Here is a 22,500-nt window from a genome sequence, read left to right on the forward strand (position 1 = left end):
CTTTGAAGCGACTGCAGTCTGTTGCCTGTCTCCTCACACTGGGCTGAATTAGGCTTGCGTCAGTTTGTTATTATCAGTAGAGCTTATTCAAGACTATTGTTCAAAGTTATGCTCAGTCAAAACCAGTGTTTGAGTGTGGAGCATAATCAGCCCTAGTTAATTATATTTAGTGCAGCACAGTATGTGAGACGTTGAATAGGTTTTCATTTTTTTAGTAGGGCACTACTGGGGCTTTCTTGTCTGCTCCAGCTTAGGCCTGTTATGATCATAAAATCTTATCTAAACTGCCAAAACAATAATTGTGATGAACAATTTAATTGTCTTTGTATGTTCATTTTATGCAACTTATAAAGTGCCTATATACCACAATGTAAAAATAGTATTCTGAAAGCTGACAACTGTTGAAAAATGTGCAGTTAGTAGCCTTGTCATGATTATTCACAGTTGATTGCAATTATTTTCCACAGTTGTTAGATTTCACAGTCTTATTAGGCTGCAACAAACAAAATGTGAATGGGATGTGTTGGGTTGAGACAAATAAATGTACAGAAAAGAATCAGTAAATGCATTCATTGAAACATCATTGGGGTTATGAAAACAAAAAAAAAATAGTTGAAATTTTTTTATTTGTTAGCTGTGTGGCTAATTCTAATGTTAATGCATGTGTGCTGGCAGTAGGGCTGGGTATTGTTTGAAAATATTTGGTACCGATACAATATCGTATGGTATCGATACCATAACAATACTTTTTTAAAAATCTTTTTTCTAATTATGACCAAAAAAAAAAATACAAAAAGGAATAAATATTATTATGGTTTTCTTTTTCTACTGCATACCAGGCTGATATTAGTGTGTTTAGACAGATTTGGATACCCAGCCCTAGCTGGCAGAATAAGTGTTATTTTTATTTATTTTTTTGTTTTGCTTATATTTTCACTCTCGTGAAGAACTTAGTTTAACTCTACACAAAATTCAGTGTAACTAGACATTTCTGTGTGAGTCACTATTGATTCGACAACCAGTGTAAGGTACTAAGCAAATGTAACTAGCAAGTAAGGCACTTTGGACTCTTTAGGCTTATATTTTAATAATGAAGTGATTTTTTTTTAATCCCACAAATGGGGAAATTCCACCTCCGCATTTGACCCATCCGTGAAGTGAAACACCACATACACACTAGTGAATACACACACACTAGGGGGCACTGAGCACACTTGCCCGGAGCGGTGGGCAGCCCTATTCACGGCACCCAGGGAGCAGTTGGGGGTTAGGTGTCTTGCTCAAGGATACCTCAGTCATGGACTGTCGGCACTGGGGATTGAACCGGCGACCCTCCGGTCACAGGGCCAGCTCTAGCCTACGACTGCACCAAAGATGCTCTGTGCATTGGCTGGGAATCGAACCTGGGCCTCCCGCGTGGCAGGCAAGAATTCTACCACTGATCATTTACATAACAATATATTGTTAGCTAAAATGTCATGATCAGGACAGCACTAGTGGTCAGCTCAAATAATAATTTAATAAGTGCAATATGCAATAATTGTGACAGGCCTAGTTCCAACTTATCAAACCCCAAAAAAACTAAGTAGTGTGACACATGTTGAGCACTGTGAAAAATATCTTCAAACATTGTGACATTTTGCTTTTGCATTATCTCCCGCCTCAACTTCAGTGTACACTGAGCAGATGATTGTGTTTGCTGGAGAAAAATTCCACCAATTCTAACAACAGCATCCTGTCCATGAGATCCAGGTGTTGTTTTACTGCATGATGCACCCATGCAGAAGTTTGAGCAGAAGGCTAACCGTTTAAAAAAAAAAAAACCCCGACCACATTCAGCCAGCGCAGCTCAACAGCTTAGTTTCTACAATTCCATCTATTTTGCTACCAAAAATGTGGTATTAATATAGAACAATAAGAGTTTACGGCAGTAAATGAGTTTTACTGTCACTCTGGGTAACCCAGCTAAGTGTCACTGGGCACAGGCCTAACAACAATACTGTCCAGTTGTCTTGCACGCATTGTGAATAACCATGGACACTACATTTCCCAAAGCATACGATTTCTTTGTACAGTGTTATGTTCCTAGTCGGCTGCCACTCTACCTGAAGCAGTGCTCTGTCGGTTGGAGGAGCCGTCCTGCAGCGTCATTCTGGGAAGTGGCAGAACCTCAGCCAACTGCTGACTTTGAAGCCCATCAAAGGGACAAAGGCAGTTATGCTTTATGGAAACATAATTACATTAGCATATCATCAAGTGTTACACAAAAAATTTACATACTGCAGTGAAAGTGCTTTAGAGATGAGGGTTGAAATGTATGATAATATCTATATCCTGGGCCTTACTGCGGAAGTGCATTATCTATTTTTACATCATCTTTTTGGACCTGCATATACAGCTACTTACTCTGAAATAATAATAATAATAAGTCACAAAGTTGAATTATAGTGACAGTTCTGGCTTCAAGATGATTGATACCGTTTTTGGCTATGCTAACATGTTTATGGCCATTTTTATAGATAACGGTGTGTCAGAAATCGCTTAAGCAAGTCTATTTGAGGTGGTTTGCAACAGAACACAGTTTCAGTTGAGAGTGAAATGATTCAGTGCAGTTTTCTAATGGTGATCAATTGGGTATACTTTTCCATTGCTCGTTACCTATATTAGAGTCAAAGCTCCACCGGAAAGCTAAAGAAGCAAGCTTCAGACTGCAGTTGGAGAAGGCTGGACTTCAAGTCTTTAGGTAAGGTGCACATTGCTTGTCATACTAACGTGACTTTCTTTTCTACATTTCTCTGTAAATTTGAAGGATTCTTAAACATTTAGCTGCATTGAAGGCTTTAGGAGGTTAGATCAGTATTATACGTTAAACTCTCTGTGCTTCTTTTCACACTGTTTTAAAAAGTGCACAGCAGGAGTTCAATCGAGAGGGCAAGTACACATATCTCTTAGAGAAAATACACCATGACTTCTAATCGCCTGCTGTTTAATGTTAATTGAGGCCAGTTTGCAAAAGATAATCTGCAGTGAATGAGTGAAATGCTGGATAATCTTTTTAAGCTGTGCTCAGGACTTTGTCATTTCTGTGTAATTCTGCCTGCAACCCAAGCTTGTTCACAGCTATATATAGAATTCAGCTCCCTGGTGGAGTAATAGCTGTATTGTTAGGTTAAGGCTTTGGCTGAACACAGTTGTTTACATAGTGTTTTGTGTACACAGGGCTTAAGAGTGGATATAGGATAATAGATGAGCACCCTGCTGTGGCATTGTGGTCATATGAGTGTAATTTCAGTCCAGTTTTATGAAGGTAGAACAAATTTGAACTCGTTCCAAATGGTTAAGGGCAATATTACAAGTCAGGGTTATGGAACAGCAGATGCAGAGATGGTTCTTAGTCACAAAACTATATTAAAACTTATCTTAGATATGAGAGGTCATTTTTAACCCGTCGTGTGGAGTTTCTGAAGTCTTATGGCTGTTACACAACACTTCAACTTCTATTGCTAGTAGAAGGCTGTTACTGTTTGGTGTACATTCGGCTTATGATATATTTATTCTGCAGGGGTTCAGCTTTATGGTACTTAGCTACAGTGGCTGCATTAAAACAACATTACTCTTACGCTCCCCTGGGGACATGGGGCAACAGCGACACGGACGCCTTGTGGAATTCTGACTGTGCAGCAGGGCTGCATGATATGAATAGATTGCCACGTACTGAGACTATATTGCTGCATTAACTGCTATATTGGCATTGTAATATGCTTTCCAATATATTAAAAATGCACTGGTGACCGGGTTAAAAATTAAACCTCATTTTGACAAAAACAAATTATATCACTATTGCAAAATTTAATATGGTGATAAGAAGTAACAGACTATATACTGAAGGGATGCACGATGATATCAGAATCATATCAGTATCAGCGGATATTTGATACTTGTACTCTGGAAGAGCAGGATGTTTAGGCAATGCTGGGCTACTGTGATGAAAATTTGCACATTATTCATTTTACAAAAATACCTTACAAAAATAAAGGTTGTATTTCTCTATAATACCTCTCCAGGTAGATGTTTTCTTAATTTCTACATGAATATTTCTGTACTATCACTGGAGGATATATACACGTAAAATCTCTGATATTGACATTGGCTCAAGATTCAAATAACAGTGCCTGACAGACGTGAAAATCCTGCCAATTTTAAGAACCTGAAAATTCTGATGTCAGACTCTGGGTAGTATTACTTAAGCAGTGCTTTACTGACTGACATGACTGCCATTTGTCAGTTATTATCAGTTCTCAATGTTCAAATTTCTAAAACTCTTAATTATTAGTGTCATTCCAAAATGCTGTATATCTGTTTGTAACAGCTGACATATAGCACACTTCCAAAAACACATTTTCTTTTTAAAAAGGGGGAGATTAATCATAATCCAGTATTGGTATTTCTTTTATGTGTAAAGCACACTCCCCACAATATATATGAGCCAAAAAATGTTATTTAAAGCGCAACAAAAGTCTTCATATATAGAAGGCCACTTAAAAATAACCTTTCAAAAAATAAGGCATTTTATGAATAACCTTATAACTTATAACTGTAAAATTAGGTATAAAAAGCTTTTGAAATTTTCTTAACAGAGGCACTTCAATGTTGTTTTCTGACATAATATTTAAAGCTATGAAATACTTTGTTAAAATGAGAAGAAGTAGCTTTATTACTTCAATAAGAAAAAAACACAAAGCCTGAGAATAATTTCAGAGTCAGAGTTGTTGGGTTCATTGTTCATTGGGTCAAGCATCTTTATGCATTAACGTTACTTACTCAGTGAAAAAGAAGCTCTGGCTCAAAGTTTAGGTCTCAAATGTAAAGTCAGCATTTTGCAGATAAAGATATGATGACAATGATCATTCGCTTACATCCTCCCACTTAGAAGCTTTGAATGAATTATCTTTGAATTCTCTTGAAAGATCATGCTCAAAATCATCAGCTCAGTCTGCTCGGTGGGGACCGAAGCACAACTGACTTTACAAAATACTGCAGTGCAATTTGCATGTAATTACACTAGCGCGGTCTCCAAATCTCCAGATGCTGTATTGGTGGGATGCTGATAAATCTGTGGAACCTCAACATCAGCTGATATTGTAAGATTTTATGAGCTGAAAGATATATATTGATATGGTCCCTGTTACGTTGCGCATATTCAAAAGCGTGTGATAATGCTGAGGGTACACAGGGAGCACACTGCTGGATCCAAGTATCGTTTTCTGGTTTTACACTGCAGCTTAACATCCTCTGTTCTTTAGAATACATTAATCTAAGCTTGGGCTACTCCCGCAAATGGGCGGCCTATTTGTTCCATGTTCGCCTGAGCTCCTTTTAACACCTCTGATTCACAGAACGGCCATTAGTCGCATTAGATAAAAGAGAAGGAGCCAGACAAATGAGTGTGTTTTGATGTGTTTCTGTGTGATGGCAGCTCCCGGACTGCATATACTCATTAGCTGAAGTCTCATAGTACACAGCGCTGGTGTACACTCATTATTTGCTGCTTGAGTGACCTCTATTAGCCACTGTTTTGACAAGGGTCTTTACAAGTTCAGCCTGGCTTGAAGCTCTGGGTAAATGTAATGTAATGTTGACCTCATGACCCTTATATCACTGGCAACGACTTTGATGCAGTAGGGATGTGTAATAACACCTGTAATTACACTGAAGATGTTTTTTCATACAATTGTTTGTTGACAATAACTTTTAAACATGTTTTTGACTACCCGGGTTTAATTGAACTAAAACATAATTGGGGATTGTATTTGTGACAGTGCTATATTGTGGATAATGCCAAACCGCACATATTTTATTCCTATGTTGTGAAGTCGGCACTAAAACTTTTCAGATATGTAAATCACCTTTGGGCCAACAGAATTTAAATATGTGCTTTTAAATTAGAATTCTGATGATTTTTCTTTATTTCTGCATAATTTAGTTATTGAGATGTAAACAGTCTTTCAGAGAAGTTTGATGTGCAGTGGTGCATTGTAGGAAAACTTGCCAACTCTGATTGCTTTATAGCAGTGGTGATAGGAACCAGGGGGCACAATGTCTACAATGCTACATACAGTTAAAAGTCTGAACCTCCTGTTCTAATTACACATTTGGTTGATTTTCTAAGTGAAAATAAGTGAAATAACACATACTCTGCAGAGAACAAACTTAAATATGGCATTTTTCTGCAAATTTTAGTGCACAATTTTTATTTATTTGAAGTTGAAAATACAGGAAAACAGTATACATATAATATAAAATGTGCCATCCTTTTCACATGTGAAGTGTGCAACCATTTACTTACAAGTAATCAAAAATAATGATGAGGAAAATATTAAGAATGAAAATATTAATGATTAATAATGTAAATAATTCTTGTGATCACACATTTTTCACGTGAACATGTTTTTTTCACGTGATAAAACATTTTTAACATGTAACATGTACAAAGAAGTGTGTTTTTCAAATCTGAAACTGGCATTTTCTAAGGGGTAACTTTTGCACATGGCACTTTATGTGCCTTATTTTTCCCAGTAGGTTCTTTTCAGCAAACAAACAGTAGTTGTGCATTAAAATGTGCAGAAGTGTCCTCTAAAAAAAGATGTGTTCATTTATTTTCACATGTAATTTGACCAGAGGAGCCCAAACGTTTGCATGTGACTGTATATAGCCATAGAAATGCAGCCATTATATTTGCTATTCAAAATGACCAGTGAACTTGTGGGGGTGGGTGATATAGCAAAAATATCATGTCACAGTATTTCAAGATATTTTCAAAATAAACAATACATATGATATTTCGTCACACAGACATGGCGCATTATTAAGCACTGTTTTTGACATTCAGTGGTTTGTTACTGCAAACACATTTATCCATTCAATAACAGGTGTGGCAGAGCTGTGAGTCAGAAGGCTGTGCATTAGAATGTGTTCCTCCTTAGTCAGAGAACGATGACATCATTTACTTCCCTTCATACAGTCCTAATACAACAGACCAGGTTGTCCATGCCCTCTCAGCCTCATTGGGAATGTGTAGGGACTGATGCTTGGCCCCAAAATAGGCCCCTACAGTCAAATTAAGCAATCAGTGTTTGGCAAAAACAACTTTATAACACAAGAATGTTAATCATAATCGCAATGACCTGAAAACTTCTGTTGCAGAAGGCTGCAATATGTACATGAGCCCTCTAAGCAGTCACAAAATTGTTTAAATCAGATGCTCAATATGATTTTGCATTTCTGTGGGTATTTTGATGAATAGTGATGATCCTATTTGATTGATCCCACAAATATTTTTAATCTCTAACCATGTGACATTGTGTTGAACATTGTTCGTATCGCACTATTTTGAAATATCAATGCAGTATGACAAAATGTCTGTGCCGTGCAATTAAAAAAGAGCTAGATGTCTGGATGGCACTGCTAACCCAAAGTTTGTTTCCCATGGTTCCACACAGTCCCACGCTTGTTCATTATCTCTTTATCGCTATGACAGAACTTCTATGCATCATTAGAAAACTCTAGTGGTAAAAATTCCCTCCTTGAGTCAGAATAATCTTCACTGTGAATAAAAGCATTTTTTTTTTTCACAGCAAAACTGACAGTAAGATTAAGAGACCCTTATTAATCCCACAACTGGGAAATTTCACCTCCGCATTTAACCCATCCGTGAAGTGAAACACCACAAACACTGTAGTGAGCACACACCCACTAGGGGGCAGTGAGCACACTTGCCCGGAGCGGTGGGCAGCCCTACCCACGGCGCCCGGGGAGCAGTTGGGGGTTAGGTGTCTTGCTCAGGGACACCTCAGTCATGTGCTGTCGGTTCTTGGGATCGAACCGGCGACCTGGTTCCCTAACCTCCAGCCCACGACTGCCCCATAACTAAGTAACTATCATTAAACATGTTGTAAACAGATTTTGAGAGACAATTCATATAATATGGATTTGGACACTCAAAATGAAGTTGGAACGATCCCTACAGCTGTTGTAACGCGTCTACTCTCCTATAGTGGTGCTACAGTAGTCTCTAGAGTGAGATTATCGAGTTTAAAGACTAAGACCTCCTCCTGGTCTTGCCGGGAAGACTGCAACTGCTTCAGGGCTGTTTTGAAATATTGTAAATCAGAAAGCTAACATTAGTGCTAGGAGAGTCTCCCTGTAGCTGTAGAACCGTGGTGACTGTCTTCAAATCATCACGACAAAGCAGAGAACGGATTTCTCAAATGAGAGAAATGACTTGACCGACGAGGACCTAGCTACCTGGCTAGATACCGTAACTCCGTTTGGCTTCTTTTCTCTGGTGAAAAAGGTTTACGTTTGTCTCCGTGTCGAATAAAGATAGAACTGCTGTCTTCTTTATGACTTTGTTTGGCGACAGTGGTAAAAGCTGTGCTAATGTTATTGTATTTATTATAATGTGGTTGTATTTATTAGCCTGTAGATTAGCGGCTAGGCTAGCAGTCAGGATGAGGTGACACCACAGGACTTCCCAATAATTGTATGATGTTTTTTGTACAAGGTGTGCTGGGTATTGTGAAGAGAGAATGCTAGGGAATTAAAATAATGCGAAATTCTGCCAGATTATAAATAACATTATACTCTAGTTTTAGACTGAATTGCCCCTTTAGGAAGACGCTGGGCATCAGCTCATTAGATGCAGAGCAGTTGACCGCTGCTGCTGTTTTTCAGTGCAGTGATGGAACAGGTGAACTGGCTGTAGAGAAGCTGGTTGCCTAGTTGCAGTGAAGGATCCTATCATAAAGCTTGTTGAGCTCTGTTGAGTCGAGAGCCGCTGACAGTGTTTTCCCGACCTGGAGCTCTTGGAGTGCACAACCTGAAGCGCTTGTTGATTCTGAGTACCAGCACAGATAGCAGACTTCGTGCTTTAATCAGTAGACTGGACATGTGACTTTTGCTAGGAGCACATGCAGAGCTGTTGTGTTACAGATATTTTAGAGTTGACTCTGATGTTGATTCCAAGTGAATTGAGTTGATCTACACAATATTACATGCAATCATTTTCTTGGTTCCTGTTTTCAAAACTCAAAGCAAAACATGGAGATCTGACAACATAAAAAGTACGATATGAATGATGTAAAACACCATTATGATTCATGGCATGAAGGACATCATGCGCTGCCACCTTAGGGATACACAACATGAGTTTTTTTGAGTTATATGACCCATTAGATCTCAGGAAAGTAGTTTGGAGAGCTAATGCTAGCTAAATTAACTTGGCTGAATATTAACTGGGCACACCCTGTTACTCCTCTCTCAGCTAAGGGTGGGTAGGTATTTCAGCACTGGAGGAACTGATTGTAAGGCATGGTTTGTTACAAATGAAACATTTTACTTTGTTGTCCACTTTGTCCGAAGCAAAATGCAGCCAGTCTCTTGATCATTTGTTGTGGAAGGATGCATTTTTCATACTGGCTGTCTGGACAGTGAGAGCGTAATACATCACAGTCCGTGTGCTCGGGCGTTTTGTCATTGACTTAAATGTCTCTGCGTGATTAGAGTCCAAAACCTTTAAGTTGATTGTAGATTCCCAAACGAATAGAATCAGAGAGTTGACTCTTTTTGGGATTGACTCCCAGCCCCAGGCACATCATGCACAACTGCATTGTACTGTTGTCATCATGGACCGTTGCCAGTTGATCAATTCAGTTTTGATTAAAAGCAAAGTGCAATTTCCAGCTGTCAGCAAAAAGTCCAGGCCTAAATTAGGAGAGATTGGGTGCATGGTTTTTCCAATACACACAGATTTAGTCACGAAGACGTGGGGGTTTAATTCTTTAGTTTTCCACTGGAGATGAATAGCTAATGTGACTAACAAATAACGGAAGCTTATAGCCAGCAAGCTAGCTGTGTGCAAACTGCAAACCTAGATCATCACACGCGTGCATTAAACTAGGGCCGCAACTATCGAATATTTTTGGAATCGAGTATTCTGTCGATTTTTTTTTTTTCAGCGATTAATCGAGTAATCGGATAAATCACACATCTGTGTTTTTAAACAACTAAATCGATAGTGTGTTATGGAACATGAAAGGCCTCTTAAAATGAGCAAGCAATTGGCTGTTATTACATTTCTCACATAAGGCTTTTATTCAAACTCAACACTTTTACTAGATCAAAGCTTAAAACCTTTGGCTTACTGGCTCCAGAACTAAGCCCATTTATTCAACCTTTCTCTGAAACTTTTATGATGTACATGAAAAAAAGTATGAAATACAGCTTCATAAACAGGTAAGCCTATTTGTCCTTAGTTTTATCTGAAGAAAAAGAGGAAAAAGGGTGTAGTGAATGTAGTCACAAATGAATTTGTCCAGCTGTTGCATTTATTATTACTACATTATGTATGGGGAAGGCGTGTTTCGAGGTGTGTGTGTGTGTGTGTGTGTGTGTGTGTGTGTGTGTGTGTGTGTGTGTGTGTGTGCGGGAGGGAGAGATTAGGAGAGATAAATTACATGAGTGAGATCTTGGTGCATTTGCTGTCTTGCTACTTATTATGCCTGGTCACTATCGACTCATAACACAGGCTAATTACAAACACTGTACGTTCTACCAAGCGCTGGTGTTCATATCAGTTAGCAGTCGTAAACATACGCTGTAGAGGCTCCGAGTCTGCCTGAAGAAGTGCAGTTCACGTGAGGATGCTCTCAGTTCGGTTCTGCAGCATTGACGAAGTAGTATTCTGGTAGGCCAGGTCCGTTTTACAGCATATACACTGCACTACATTGTCCACCTTATGCAACATAAAATGGTCATACACTTTAGACATTTTCGGCCTTTTATGCACACTGGTATCTTTATTTTACGCCATTGCCATATAGAGCAAAATAAATTGCACCGCCTTATAAATGTTTGAAAACTGCGTCAGTTATAACAGTCCGGGAATGATACGGGAGCTGCCCAGTAGTCTACAAAGCAGGAGTGATACGATAGCAGAGACGTTTAAAATAGATGGACTTTGGTGACATGAATTAAACGAAGAACATATTTTATAATCGAATTATTAATAAACGTTTCAGCCCTACATTAAACTCAACATCAAGCTGATAAATATGCTTGCTTATGTAGGTTTTGAAGCCATATGACAAACTGTTATCTTTGAAATTTGGGAAAAATGTGACCTTAAAAAAACAGTAGTTACAGTCATCTGAAAGCATGAATTTTGTTTATGCTCGTATAACCAGATTTATAGATTACATTTATGTCATACAGTGTCCAGCTACATTAGCGAGTCTGTGATTACTTAACAACTCAGCACGTTTTGCAGCAGGTGTGTGATAATTTAGCCATGCAGTTTGCACAGTGGTAACAGTGCACAGTGGCTTTAAGGCAGTATCGGTTGAAAATTGTGTAAATTTCAGTTGCTCGGAGGTGTTGCTTTAAGGGATACCGTTCAATTCCTCTGCTTAAAATCTTAGTTCACAATGATTTACGGTCCACTGTAGACTTGTTTTTGTGTCATCACGCACTGACTCAGCTCTGTTCATTTCCTAAAACAGGTCCTACCCAGAAAATGCCAGCTACTGCCACAGCCATGGACTTCTTCCAGCTGTTTGTACCAGACAATGCGATCCAGAATATGGTGACTCAGACCAACATGTATGCCAAGAAATACCAAGAACGATTTGGCAGCGATGAGGGTTGGACCAGCGTGACTCCGGCTGAAATGAAGGCTTTCCTGGGCTTTGTCATCTCCACCAGCGTGCACCGCTGTGAATCTGTCTTGAGCATCTGGAGCAGCGGTTTCTTCAGCAACCGCAGCATAGCGCTCAAGATGAGCCAGGCACGCTTCGAGAAGATCCTCAAATACTTCCATATTGTGGCCTTCCGCTCAAGCCAAGGTGGCAACCAGGGTCTTTACAAGATCCAGCCCTTCCTAGACTCACTGCAGCAGAGCTTCAGCTGCACCTTCCGGCCCTCGCAAACACAGGTATGCAGTGCACACGTGGGTTCTGGGGTCGTATTACTTACTAGTCAGGAGTGATACTCTCTGAGCAAGGCAGGCGCAGGTTTGTAAATAGGTATAAAATACCATATTGTGATCATGATGCAACGTATTGCAATAGCAATATTTCTTGCAATTTATTAACAAATTTGAGTTATGGTTAAAGATGAGTCTCTGATTTTTTAAGAAAATGCCTGTTGGATCACATGAGTGTCATCTTGCACTAAGATGCTCGTTGCCTTTATTTGGAATCATCTGTGATTGGTCAGGATGCTCAAAGCACACAAATAACTATTACTAATTTGTGAGAAACTTGTTTGCAAATTCAGCTGTGAAAACCAGTGTTAAGATGATGATTAAAAGGAAACAACACCAGATGTTCAGAACGTCTGCAAAAAATATTCTTTAAGATGTAAACAAGTTCATTCAGAGTTGTTTGACGTGAAATGCTCTGTTCTAGAGAAACTTGCACGGTCAGAATTGTTCACCACGGTGGTGATAGGAATTGGACATCTGAAGTGTTTAATGTCTCTAAAAGCTACATCACAGAAATGATTACATAAGACGGTTCTGACTATGCTGCATGATACCATTGTCTTATGTTAATTAAAATAAGGTTTTGATCTCAAACATATTTTTAAAATGCACACAGAGGTAAATGCATGATGTAATGCACAATATGACATTTAAGAGCACGTTATTTTTGATCTGCCGCTATTTTAACATTCGCAACGTTATACATAAAAACACTTGTAGGTTAACTGGTTGTTTTGGATAGTAGATAAAATGAGTATATTTGCATTGTAGATGTAGTGACCCCTCGTTCCTCTCCCCACCACTGTAAAGAAGTTTTTCTATAACGTATCATTTCATGTCAGATGGGTTGAAGTGATAGCAGCAGTCCAAACCACTGTGCTGCTTTTCTGGTTTGTCCTCTGCTGTTCACATGATCTCATCTGTTGTTACGTGGCCACAAATTTTCTTCAGTAGCAGGCATTATCTTAATGATCTTAATGGGGCTGTTTTTCTCAACATTAAGGCAGTACACTGTGGAAAACTATTTTGCGATTTTGTTTCGACGAACCGAACAACAAGCAGAACATGTGCGGCTGTTAACAAACCTCAGACCGGTCTAATGTGTAGTTAATTTTTCTTTTTCAATATAACAAGTAAAGCAGTAGCCTGACCGAAGCCTGCTTACGACATCACCCAGGGACTCCCACCAAATCTTGGCTGTATTAAATCATCAGAAACTAGGACAAGCGAGGCGGCTACATGTTTCTGTGCCAGCAGCAGGAAGTGGGTTGGGGTTTTAAATCGAAACTTTGGCCCTCCAGCTGTAATTAGAAGCGCTTGCAGACTTGCCACATGTCAGACGTTCTGGTTCATCACTCTGAGTTTTAGGGACCAGAAGGAGGGTCAAATTATCTGTCTCTAAACCTACAGAGGTTAGTCACAAGGCTATTATCAGAAATGACTAGATTTACTTTATATGAGGGCCCGTGTGGTTTTATGTAGCAAAACAGTCTCAAAACAGCCTTACACAATGAGTGCAATGAGTGCTTTACACACACACACACACACACACACACACACACACACACACACACACACAAACATAAACACACACAATTTCTAAAACGCTTCTCCCTCAGGGTCGCAGGGGGTAGCCTATCATACTGCTTTAAATACCATTAACTCAAAGTGTATTTTAACGGTAACACTATTTGAAGGCTACCTACATAAGGACTTCATGACGCATTCATAAGCACTAAATAATGCGTTTATGAAGCACTACTTGAACATTTATTAAGTGCTTATGTCGGTTCTCGCAACCTGACATAAGATGTTTTATGAAATAAATGACATTATACGGACATAATATGAATAAACCTTGAACATATTTACAGCACTAAACATTTAAAACACTACACATAACTATTTATGTCAGCATTCTTAAGACGACATTGTACTGATATCAGGTTAAATATGCCTGGAAACCACCCCCTCTTCCCTCCATGGCATGGATAAGATTATTGATGCAATTATGTATAGGGTTTTAAATGTTTAGTGCTGTAAATACGTTCAACGTTTATTCTTATTATGTCAGTACAATGTCATTTATTTCATAAAACATCTGGTCAGGTTGCGAGAACCGACATAAGCACTTAATAAATGTTCAAGTAGTGCTTCATAAACACATTATTCAGTGCTTATGAATGCGTCATAAAGCCCTTATGTAGGTAGCCTTCAAATAAAGTGTTACCATTTTAACTCACCAATGTTGAGGTCATTGCATTCAGCATATGCTTGTAGGAATCTGAACTGAAAGGAGCGGTTCAGCCCAGAATGCAAGCATTGCTAACAGAGAAGTGAAGGTGAATATCCAGCAGTTATGGAAATGACTTGATAATTGCTATTTGAAAATTCAGTTCATTGTTAGTTATGTTGGCATACTTGGGTGATGTATTCCATCATGATATATCCTCAGATTTACTAATGTCTTTAATCCTTGGTGTCAGTTCGAGCCCTGGGAAATTTTAGTTCTCAAGAGAATTGTTTGTCCCTTCCCCCGTGTCATGTGAACTATCAGCAGGTCTCGCACTACTACAGGTGTGGTCACATGAGGTTAGGGCCCTAAAGCAGAGGGACGTTTTTAGAAGATTACAAAATTGCATGTTAGTCACTTCAGTATCATCCAAATCAACCAAAACAAGTGTGTGAAAAATTGATATTTCTTATGTTTTATACAGTTAAACAGCCTGTGGTTAAACTGACCCCAAAGAACACTATTGTATATCATCATGTTAATGTTATGTTTACCCCATTGTCCCCATTAAATTAGGAAAAGTCATTAAATATGAAGCAAAAATGGGCAATTATTTATTTGGAGATGTTAAACATTGAATGGGGTCAATTGACCCCAAAAGACCCCAAGGATAATAGGAGGCTTGATAATTAGCAGTTCATCCACAAGTCAAAATTGTTTATTCTATTGGGCTGCTCAGAGTATGTGGTCAGTGATAGGATCTGGTCCGAGCCTGTCTTTCCATGACGGTCAGAAATTTCCACACAGCGTGTACATTTTCTGTCAGAGATCAAAGGACACTGTTGAGTATGGCTTCTGACCATGTAGGAGTGTCTGAGTGAGAGAGGGAGAGAGCAACAGAAAGAGAGAGGATTATTCAGTCCTCTACATGGTTGGAAAGACGACCTACTTGTCAGAGCTAAGATTTGGAAATGTTACTGAAACTCTAGCTCAGGGCTTCATGGGTGAGCGATGCTGTTTTACAGCTGAGGAGTTTACAGGGATTTAGGGACATTTTTATGATTTCCTTTGACAGAACTCTTTGCAAATGACCAGGTTTCAGCTCAAAATAAACTCTCTGTGATGATTCTGTGTCAGAAATACTCAGTGTTGACATCACTCTTGAGTATAACCATATATTACCTTATATAATCAGTTAGGGGTGGGTGATATGGCAGAAATATTGTATCAGGATACTGAAAGGAATTTTCTGTATTTTGACCCACAGACACATTATACTAATAGCACCATATTAAAAAGTAGTTATCAAAAACTAAGTAGACTGACTTATTCAGCATCTCACATACTGTACTGCACACAATCCAAGTAATCAGGGCAAAATATGCCTTGTTTTTGACCAGTCTTCTTCTTTGTCAGTACAAAATAATCAAAATGCTCATATTATCATGAGTACCATAAAATATTGTCATATTGTCCACCTCTATAATGATTGTTTACCTGCTGTGGAGAAATATCATGGAACACAATAATAACTACAGAAAAGGATGAAAGGAAAATTTGTGTTGAGGAAATAAAGGAATACAGGATTCTCTCTCTACTCTATTATCATGTCTAACTCTAGTCCTCAGGGTCCCAGGCTGGTCTACATTTTTGCTCAATTCCAAACACAGAAGGATAGAGCAAAAATGTGGACCATATGGGGGCCCTGAGGACTGCTTTAAAGGGCCCATGTCATGGAAAACTGAATTTCCCTTGCTTTTTTTTTTAAATAGAGGAGTTAAAGGAAATAAAGAAGTAATATGTAAACACTGGTAAGAGTCCAAATTCACTCCTGAGTCCATACAGCCCACATATACAAACTAAACTGCAAACACGGCCCATTTTGAATTCAGTGTTTCTATGATGTTGTATACATATTCACACATTCATCAAAAACACCTATTGAGCTTACAGCAGTTTAGCCCCTCCCATTCACCATGAAGTTCTAAGGAGTGTTTCAGCTCTGAGTGCTTTTTGCACCAGACACAATACAGAGCAGCCAATCAGAACAGAGATCATTTTCAGATACCAGTCTTAAAGGCACAGTAACAAAAATTCTGAGGTATGGGTATGTGTGGAAAGGGTTGTGTAAAAATGAAGTCTTCATACAATTTTTCATGCATGAAACTGCACAAGTGGAAATGGAAAATGGAAAAAAATAAAATTCAGGAAAAATGTAGAATATTGGCATTTTATATGAAGGTTGGCACTGGTGTTCTTTAATACGCTGCTTTGTAACTCAGACGTCTCCTGTAAAGAAAGCAACCTTGCTTGATTTGATGCTGATGAGATGCAGAATGATAATGCATTCTGTTTCTGAGTAATAAATAACCTCCCTGACCTGCCACAGTGAGTGCAGTACTGCCAACTCGCCAATTCCATTTGCACTTCCCATGAATCCATACCCCCCCCACACCACCACCACCACCTGGACCCACCAGCCACGTTCCTGTCCCATCTCTCAGATCCAGAAACAGCGTCTCTTCTGAGAGCTTGAACTCCGTCTCCGCCTTTATCCAGAAATGAGGCGATCTTCAGATTACTGACTAATACTGATCTGGCAGAGAGCAGGAAGCGGAAGAATTTGGACAAGAATTGATGAGGCATCAAAAGAGCAGGACATGATGAAGATAAACTGCTCTTTTGTAGGCTGGAGGAGGAGAAAGCTACAACAGCGTATCTAAATTGAAAGTTTGTGGTAAAACAAGCATGAGTGACGAAGTTTACAGAGAATTTTTAATGCCAGGCCCTTTTTGTCTTAAATGGATACGATGTGTGCGTTTACTGAACTGCCTATTCATAGATGCTTTACAAAGAAAAATCCTGATATAGAGTGGAAATCATGGACACACTGAAGTCATTTCTGTCACATTGTATTACTCACTGTTACTCAGTCTGGATAAGAAACACTTGTCTTCCCAAACTATGTTCCAGTACTGCTGTCTGTCCAGGCAGTGTGGCAGAGTGGAAGTCAAGACTGAAGAGCTACGTTTCTCTGTGGATGAATTTGTGGAACAGAAATCACACCAATAAAGATCAGAGTAATCTATCGAGCTGTAGTTCAGTTAGTTGAGTAATCGGAGTGAATCACACTGAACAACAGCAAAGCAAACATAACCTTTCAAAAATTTCAGAATACTAAATAAACTGGGAATCTTTAAAAAGCACTTAAAATTCATTCAAATTCAGCAACTCATCACAGTTACTTGAGAAGGTAAATTATACTTGATGTTAGTTTGAATTGATTAATCATGGCAGCTCTAATGTGATAAATTCAGATAACCATTTATTATAGAGATGAACTGATGTGTTTTTCTGGGCTCATGCCAAAATTTTTCATGTACATACCTTTAACATTTAAAATCACTTACCATATTATTTTTCCAATTTTATATACTTAACAACTTAAACACTTTTATAGAAAATATATATATATAAATAGTCTGCCAAAATAGTTTAAGTCTTCTATTAACAAAAGTGAGTGACATATGCTATATGCTAAGTAATAATATGCTATAATTAGTTACCTTGAGATCTCCACTCCAAATATGATGACGTATCGATATTATTTTTAATTTAAACTTTAAATTTGAAAACAGTTCACGTTCGAAATCTGACCACTTGAATCTAAACATCTGTCCCGTGCCTGTAACATAATCTGCTATTGCCAATAATTCCGATATCATGGTGCAACTATGATGGATTTTTTTTTTTTGTTTAATCCTTTTGAAAGAATCTGGTGCTGTTTATTTGTACCAAACAAGAAATATGTGCTTATTTATAGCTGTTTCTTTTCTTGATCTTCAAGAGTGAAGAAATTAAGGTAATGATTTGAAAGCAGCTCTCTCGCCTCAGAGCTCAGGATTCTGGCCCAGCTACTCCTACTCAAAATGCTCCTGTGAGAGCATATAATTTGCTGTAAAAGAGCAGATGTGTGGATAATTAGGCTCTTCTTGAAACCATGGCTTGTTCTTTCGTTGTCAGTGCCAGAGGGCCTGCTTTTTAACTTCTTCTTTACATGGACGTTCTGGTTAAACAGCTGTGAAACGAAAGAGTCAAATTAGCTTGTTGTTCAGGCTTCACATTATCCATCCATCACTGGTGTGTTTTAGGGTCCCCAGTGTGGTGCAGTTGAGAGACAGCACCTCAGTGGCTGGTCATGAGTAAATGAAACACCATCTGCTGTCTCGGTTTTCCCAGTTCCATGGTAACATCGCCTTGGCAACACACGCTACGCCAAAAAAAAAATCCCAATGAATTTCCGTAGTCAGTCCTGATCCGACAGCTGGCAGGGAGCCACTGCTCAGTACATCTTCACTCAGTGAGCAGCTGTGGGGGATCAGTGAGTCAGCACTGAAACACTGTTGACTTGGGGACCACTGTAAATGGCACACTGGCTGTTATTTTACTAGTAAAAATGTGCTTGATTTATTGTTAATTATTGTAATTATTAGAATTTATAATAATTCCTTATATAGTGAAAATTGTAAATATTAGGAAATGGACATCAAAAAGTGTTTTAGATGTTCTCCTTCAAATAACTTTACAATAACCGTACAACACAAATGTAAGTGATAATAAACTGTAATAGTTTGGACGGTATTTTTTGCTATTATGATAAATAGCATAATGGTTTGTTTTTTCTGAGCATATCATTGATTCTATCGCTATCTCGAGAGCACTGACCCACTCAGTGTTTCATCAGAGCGTAATTAATCCTGTTTACCTGGATTTAGTACAGTACAGTGTAAAACATTGAATAACAATCATTGTATCCTGAATTTTTGACTGTATTTTTAAACGTTCCTTCTTTCGTCTGCCTTATCAAATGTCAGAAACACAAAGTATCGTGACGCCGGACATGTATCAATATTATTTTTGAATAGGAGGCATTCTGGGTATTGATTTCATTATAACCTTAATCTTAAACCTCAGTGGTGGTTTATAGTCATTTTAGAATCATCTGCAGTTCTGTTCACTGTCCTGGACACATCTGACCATTGACTGTTGAATGGCAGTGTGTGTCCCACTGATTACTCTGTGCTCGTTCTGACCATCCTGTTTTCCCTCAGGTCCTCCACGAGCCCTTGATCGATGAAGATCCTGTCTTCATCACCACGTGTACAGAGAGGGAACTGCGGAAGAGGAAAAAGAGGAAGTTCAGCCTGTGGGTGCGGCAGTGCAGCTCCACTGGCTTTATCTGTCAGGTAACCACAGTGGCACTCTTACAGCCATCACGCACATTTTTGAAGTGTCGGTGTGAAATCAGAAAATCCAAGTGGTAAAGCCTGTAGATTAAAGCACTTCTGTGCTTCCATGTGTTTGTGATGGTCCTGTGGGGGTCCTGGCCATTGGGCAACTGTGCTTGCACTCAGAGGAATTGGACCTCCACATTTAACCCATCTGTGCAGTGAAACACCCACATACATACGCACTAGTGAACACTCACTAGGGGCCAGTGAGCAACACCTGCCTGGAGTGGTGGGCAGCCCTATCCTGTGCAGCTGGGGGTTAGGTGCCTTGCTCAAGGGCACTTCAGTCATGTCCATGAGACTTAAGTCATCTCAGTCAATCTCAGTCAATTACATAATAAGTGTAAAACCTATATTTTGCAAATAACCTATATATTAAAGTATAAACAATGTCTTACCTTAGTGAAGTGCAAGATGATGCCCTCCAGCCATGGCATCAACTGCACTGACTGTTTTTTCCAAGTCCACGTGAACGTCCCATTCAGTATTTAGCACTGATATATCAGACAGTCTCATCTGACTCACAGTGTTTCTCATATACGGTTTCAGTCGACACAAGCAAGTTCCTTTTGCATGATGTGCTGCTCATTGGCGCTGTCAGGAGCAATTTGCAGAGGTTACCAATGTTTACTAGGCTGTCACCTACAACCCCAATTCCGATGAAGTTGGGACGTTGTGTAAAACATAAATAAAAACAGAATACGATGATTTGCAAATCCTTTTCAACCGATATTCAATTGAATACACTACAAAGACAAGATATTTAATGTTCAAATAGATAAACTTTATTGTTTTTTGCAAATATTCACTCATTTTGAATTTGCTGCCTGCAACACGTTCCAAAGAAGTTGGGACAGGGGCGTGTTCACCACTGTGTTACATCACCTTTCCATTTAACAACACTCAATAAGCGTTTGGGAACTGAGGACACTAATTGTTGAAGCTTTGTAGGTGGAATTCTTTCCCATTCTTGCTTGATGTACAACTTCAGTTGCTCAACAGTCCGGGGTCTCCATTTTTAATGGGAGACAGGTCTGGACTGCAGGCAGGCCAGTCTAGTACCCGCACTCTTTTACTAGGAAGCCACGCTGTTGTAACACGTGCAGAATGTGGCTTGGCATCGTCTTTCTGAAATAAGCAGGACGTCCCTGAAAAAGACGCTGCTTGGATGGCAGCAGATGTTGCTCCAATTATTATGACTGTAGATGATGAAATCCCTAAATTCCTTGCAACTGCACGTTGAGAAACGTTGTTCTTAAACTGTTGGACTATTTGCTCACGCAGTTGTTCACAAAGTGGTGAACCTCGCCCCATCCTTGCTTGTGAACGACTGAGCCTTTCAGGGATGCTCCCTTTATACCCAATCATGACACTCACCTGTTTCCAATTAACCTGTTCACCTGTGGAATGTTCCAACCAGGTGTTTTCTGAGCATTCCTCAACTTTCCCAGTCTTTTGTTGCCCCTGTCCCAACTTCTTTGGAACATGTTGCAGGCATCAAATTCAAAATGAGTGAATATTTGCAAAAACAATAAAGTTTATCCGTTTGAACATTAAATATCTTGTCTTTGTAGTGTATTCAATTGAATATCGGTTGAAAAGGATTTGCAAATCATCATATTCTGTTTTTATTTGTTTTACACAACATCCCAACTTCATTGGAATTGGGGTTGTAGATCTGACGCTTTAAAAAGTGCTAATCATTGATCGAAGCTGATTTTCTCTGATGGGGGGCAGCTCTGCACTCATCTCCTCATGTGTGCTCTAGAGCTGAGAATGTTGTTCGGTGTGATTAGGCTTTCCACATCCTTTTCCTGAAACTAAGTATGGATTTCTTGAAGAGTTTTGTCCAGTAGACCAAAATACAGTTTCTTGTAGTAACCCATAACAGAGCATCTGATCCGGTCACTGTCACTTTGCCGGACCTCCTACATGGACGCTGTGGTCGCAGTTATTGTGAGTGCACAAGTCAGCCGCGTGCTTAGAGAGGTTTTGAAAGTTGCTATCTGTTCCCATTACTAGCAGAGTAGAGACAGTGCTACTAGCTAGGTTCTTGACCACGGCATCATTTAAACACAGTGACTGCAATGCTTTTGATATTACATCACGTTGCATTTAAATATTCACCAAATCAGAATGCAGGCTGCCCCCTAGTGTGGAAATTCAGTCTGTACATAGTTTTGGCAAATTTCAGTGTTCTAATTGTCTTCAATATTCAGTATTTTTATCTGATAATTAAAGTGAGTGGCAAATGCCCCCCTGGTCCCCACCAAATGAGGATTCTTCAGTGGATTGAAACCATTAGCGCCACAGACTTTTGCCAGATTTCTGGCAGACTGATGCAAGAACATTTAACCAAGACAAGCATGCTTTTGCAGTAATACTTGCCCTGTTGTCCTGGATTTCCTCCTCACTTCAGCCGTTCACTAACAGTTTCAGTTCACTGCCAACAGATCAGCAGTTGGCGGTCAGTCAAATTTAAATGCGGGCATTTAGTCATTTTGGAAGCAGAAAGAGGAGAGAACAACTCCAGACTAATGTATTATGCACAGAATGTTAAAAGGCAGAAAATGAAAGGGCACAGCAGTATGCAGCACTGTGATAGAGCTATAGTATCAGTGTGGGCTGTATGGAGTAACAGTGTATGCCATATGACATCAGACTAAGAGAATGAGTGTAGTGGGGCTGACGAGGTACAGCCTTGGTGAGAGATGTATCTCCGTTTTTTTGCTACATTTAAAAACAGAGCTGTAAAAGTTAAAAATGTTGCCCCATTTTAATGTTTCCCATTAGTAATAGTTGTTCTTATTGTCTGTTTCCTGATGTACCTGAAGTTTGAATGACTATAAAATAACTTAATTGGGCTGTTTTTCTGGCCAAGTATTTACTGGCTAAAAGAGAATCCAAGCTCTTTAATATAATAATCTGAGCCTAGT

At 39.1% G+C, this 22,500-nt stretch overlaps 1 protein-coding gene across 1 annotated transcript in view; it reads left to right on the plus strand.

The window, feature by feature from the left end:
* pgbd5 (piggyBac transposable element derived 5) overlaps window positions 1–22,500 on the plus strand; it is a 40,271-nt gene that overhangs the window by 6,362 nt on the left and 11,409 nt on the right. Inside the window, exons 2-3 of the mRNA XM_017710142.2 lie at window positions 11,559–11,989; window positions 19,385–19,519. Coding sequence (XP_017565631.1) covers window positions 11,559–11,989; window positions 19,385–19,519 — 566 coding nt within the window. The remainder of the gene's footprint in view (window positions 1–11,558; window positions 11,990–19,384; window positions 19,520–22,500) is intronic.

The sequence above is a fragment of the Pygocentrus nattereri genome, chromosome 5 (genome assembly GCF_015220715.1).
Source record: "Pygocentrus nattereri isolate fPygNat1 chromosome 5, fPygNat1.pri, whole genome shotgun sequence".
Taxonomy (NCBI): domain Eukaryota; kingdom Metazoa; phylum Chordata; class Actinopteri; order Characiformes; family Serrasalmidae; genus Pygocentrus; species Pygocentrus nattereri.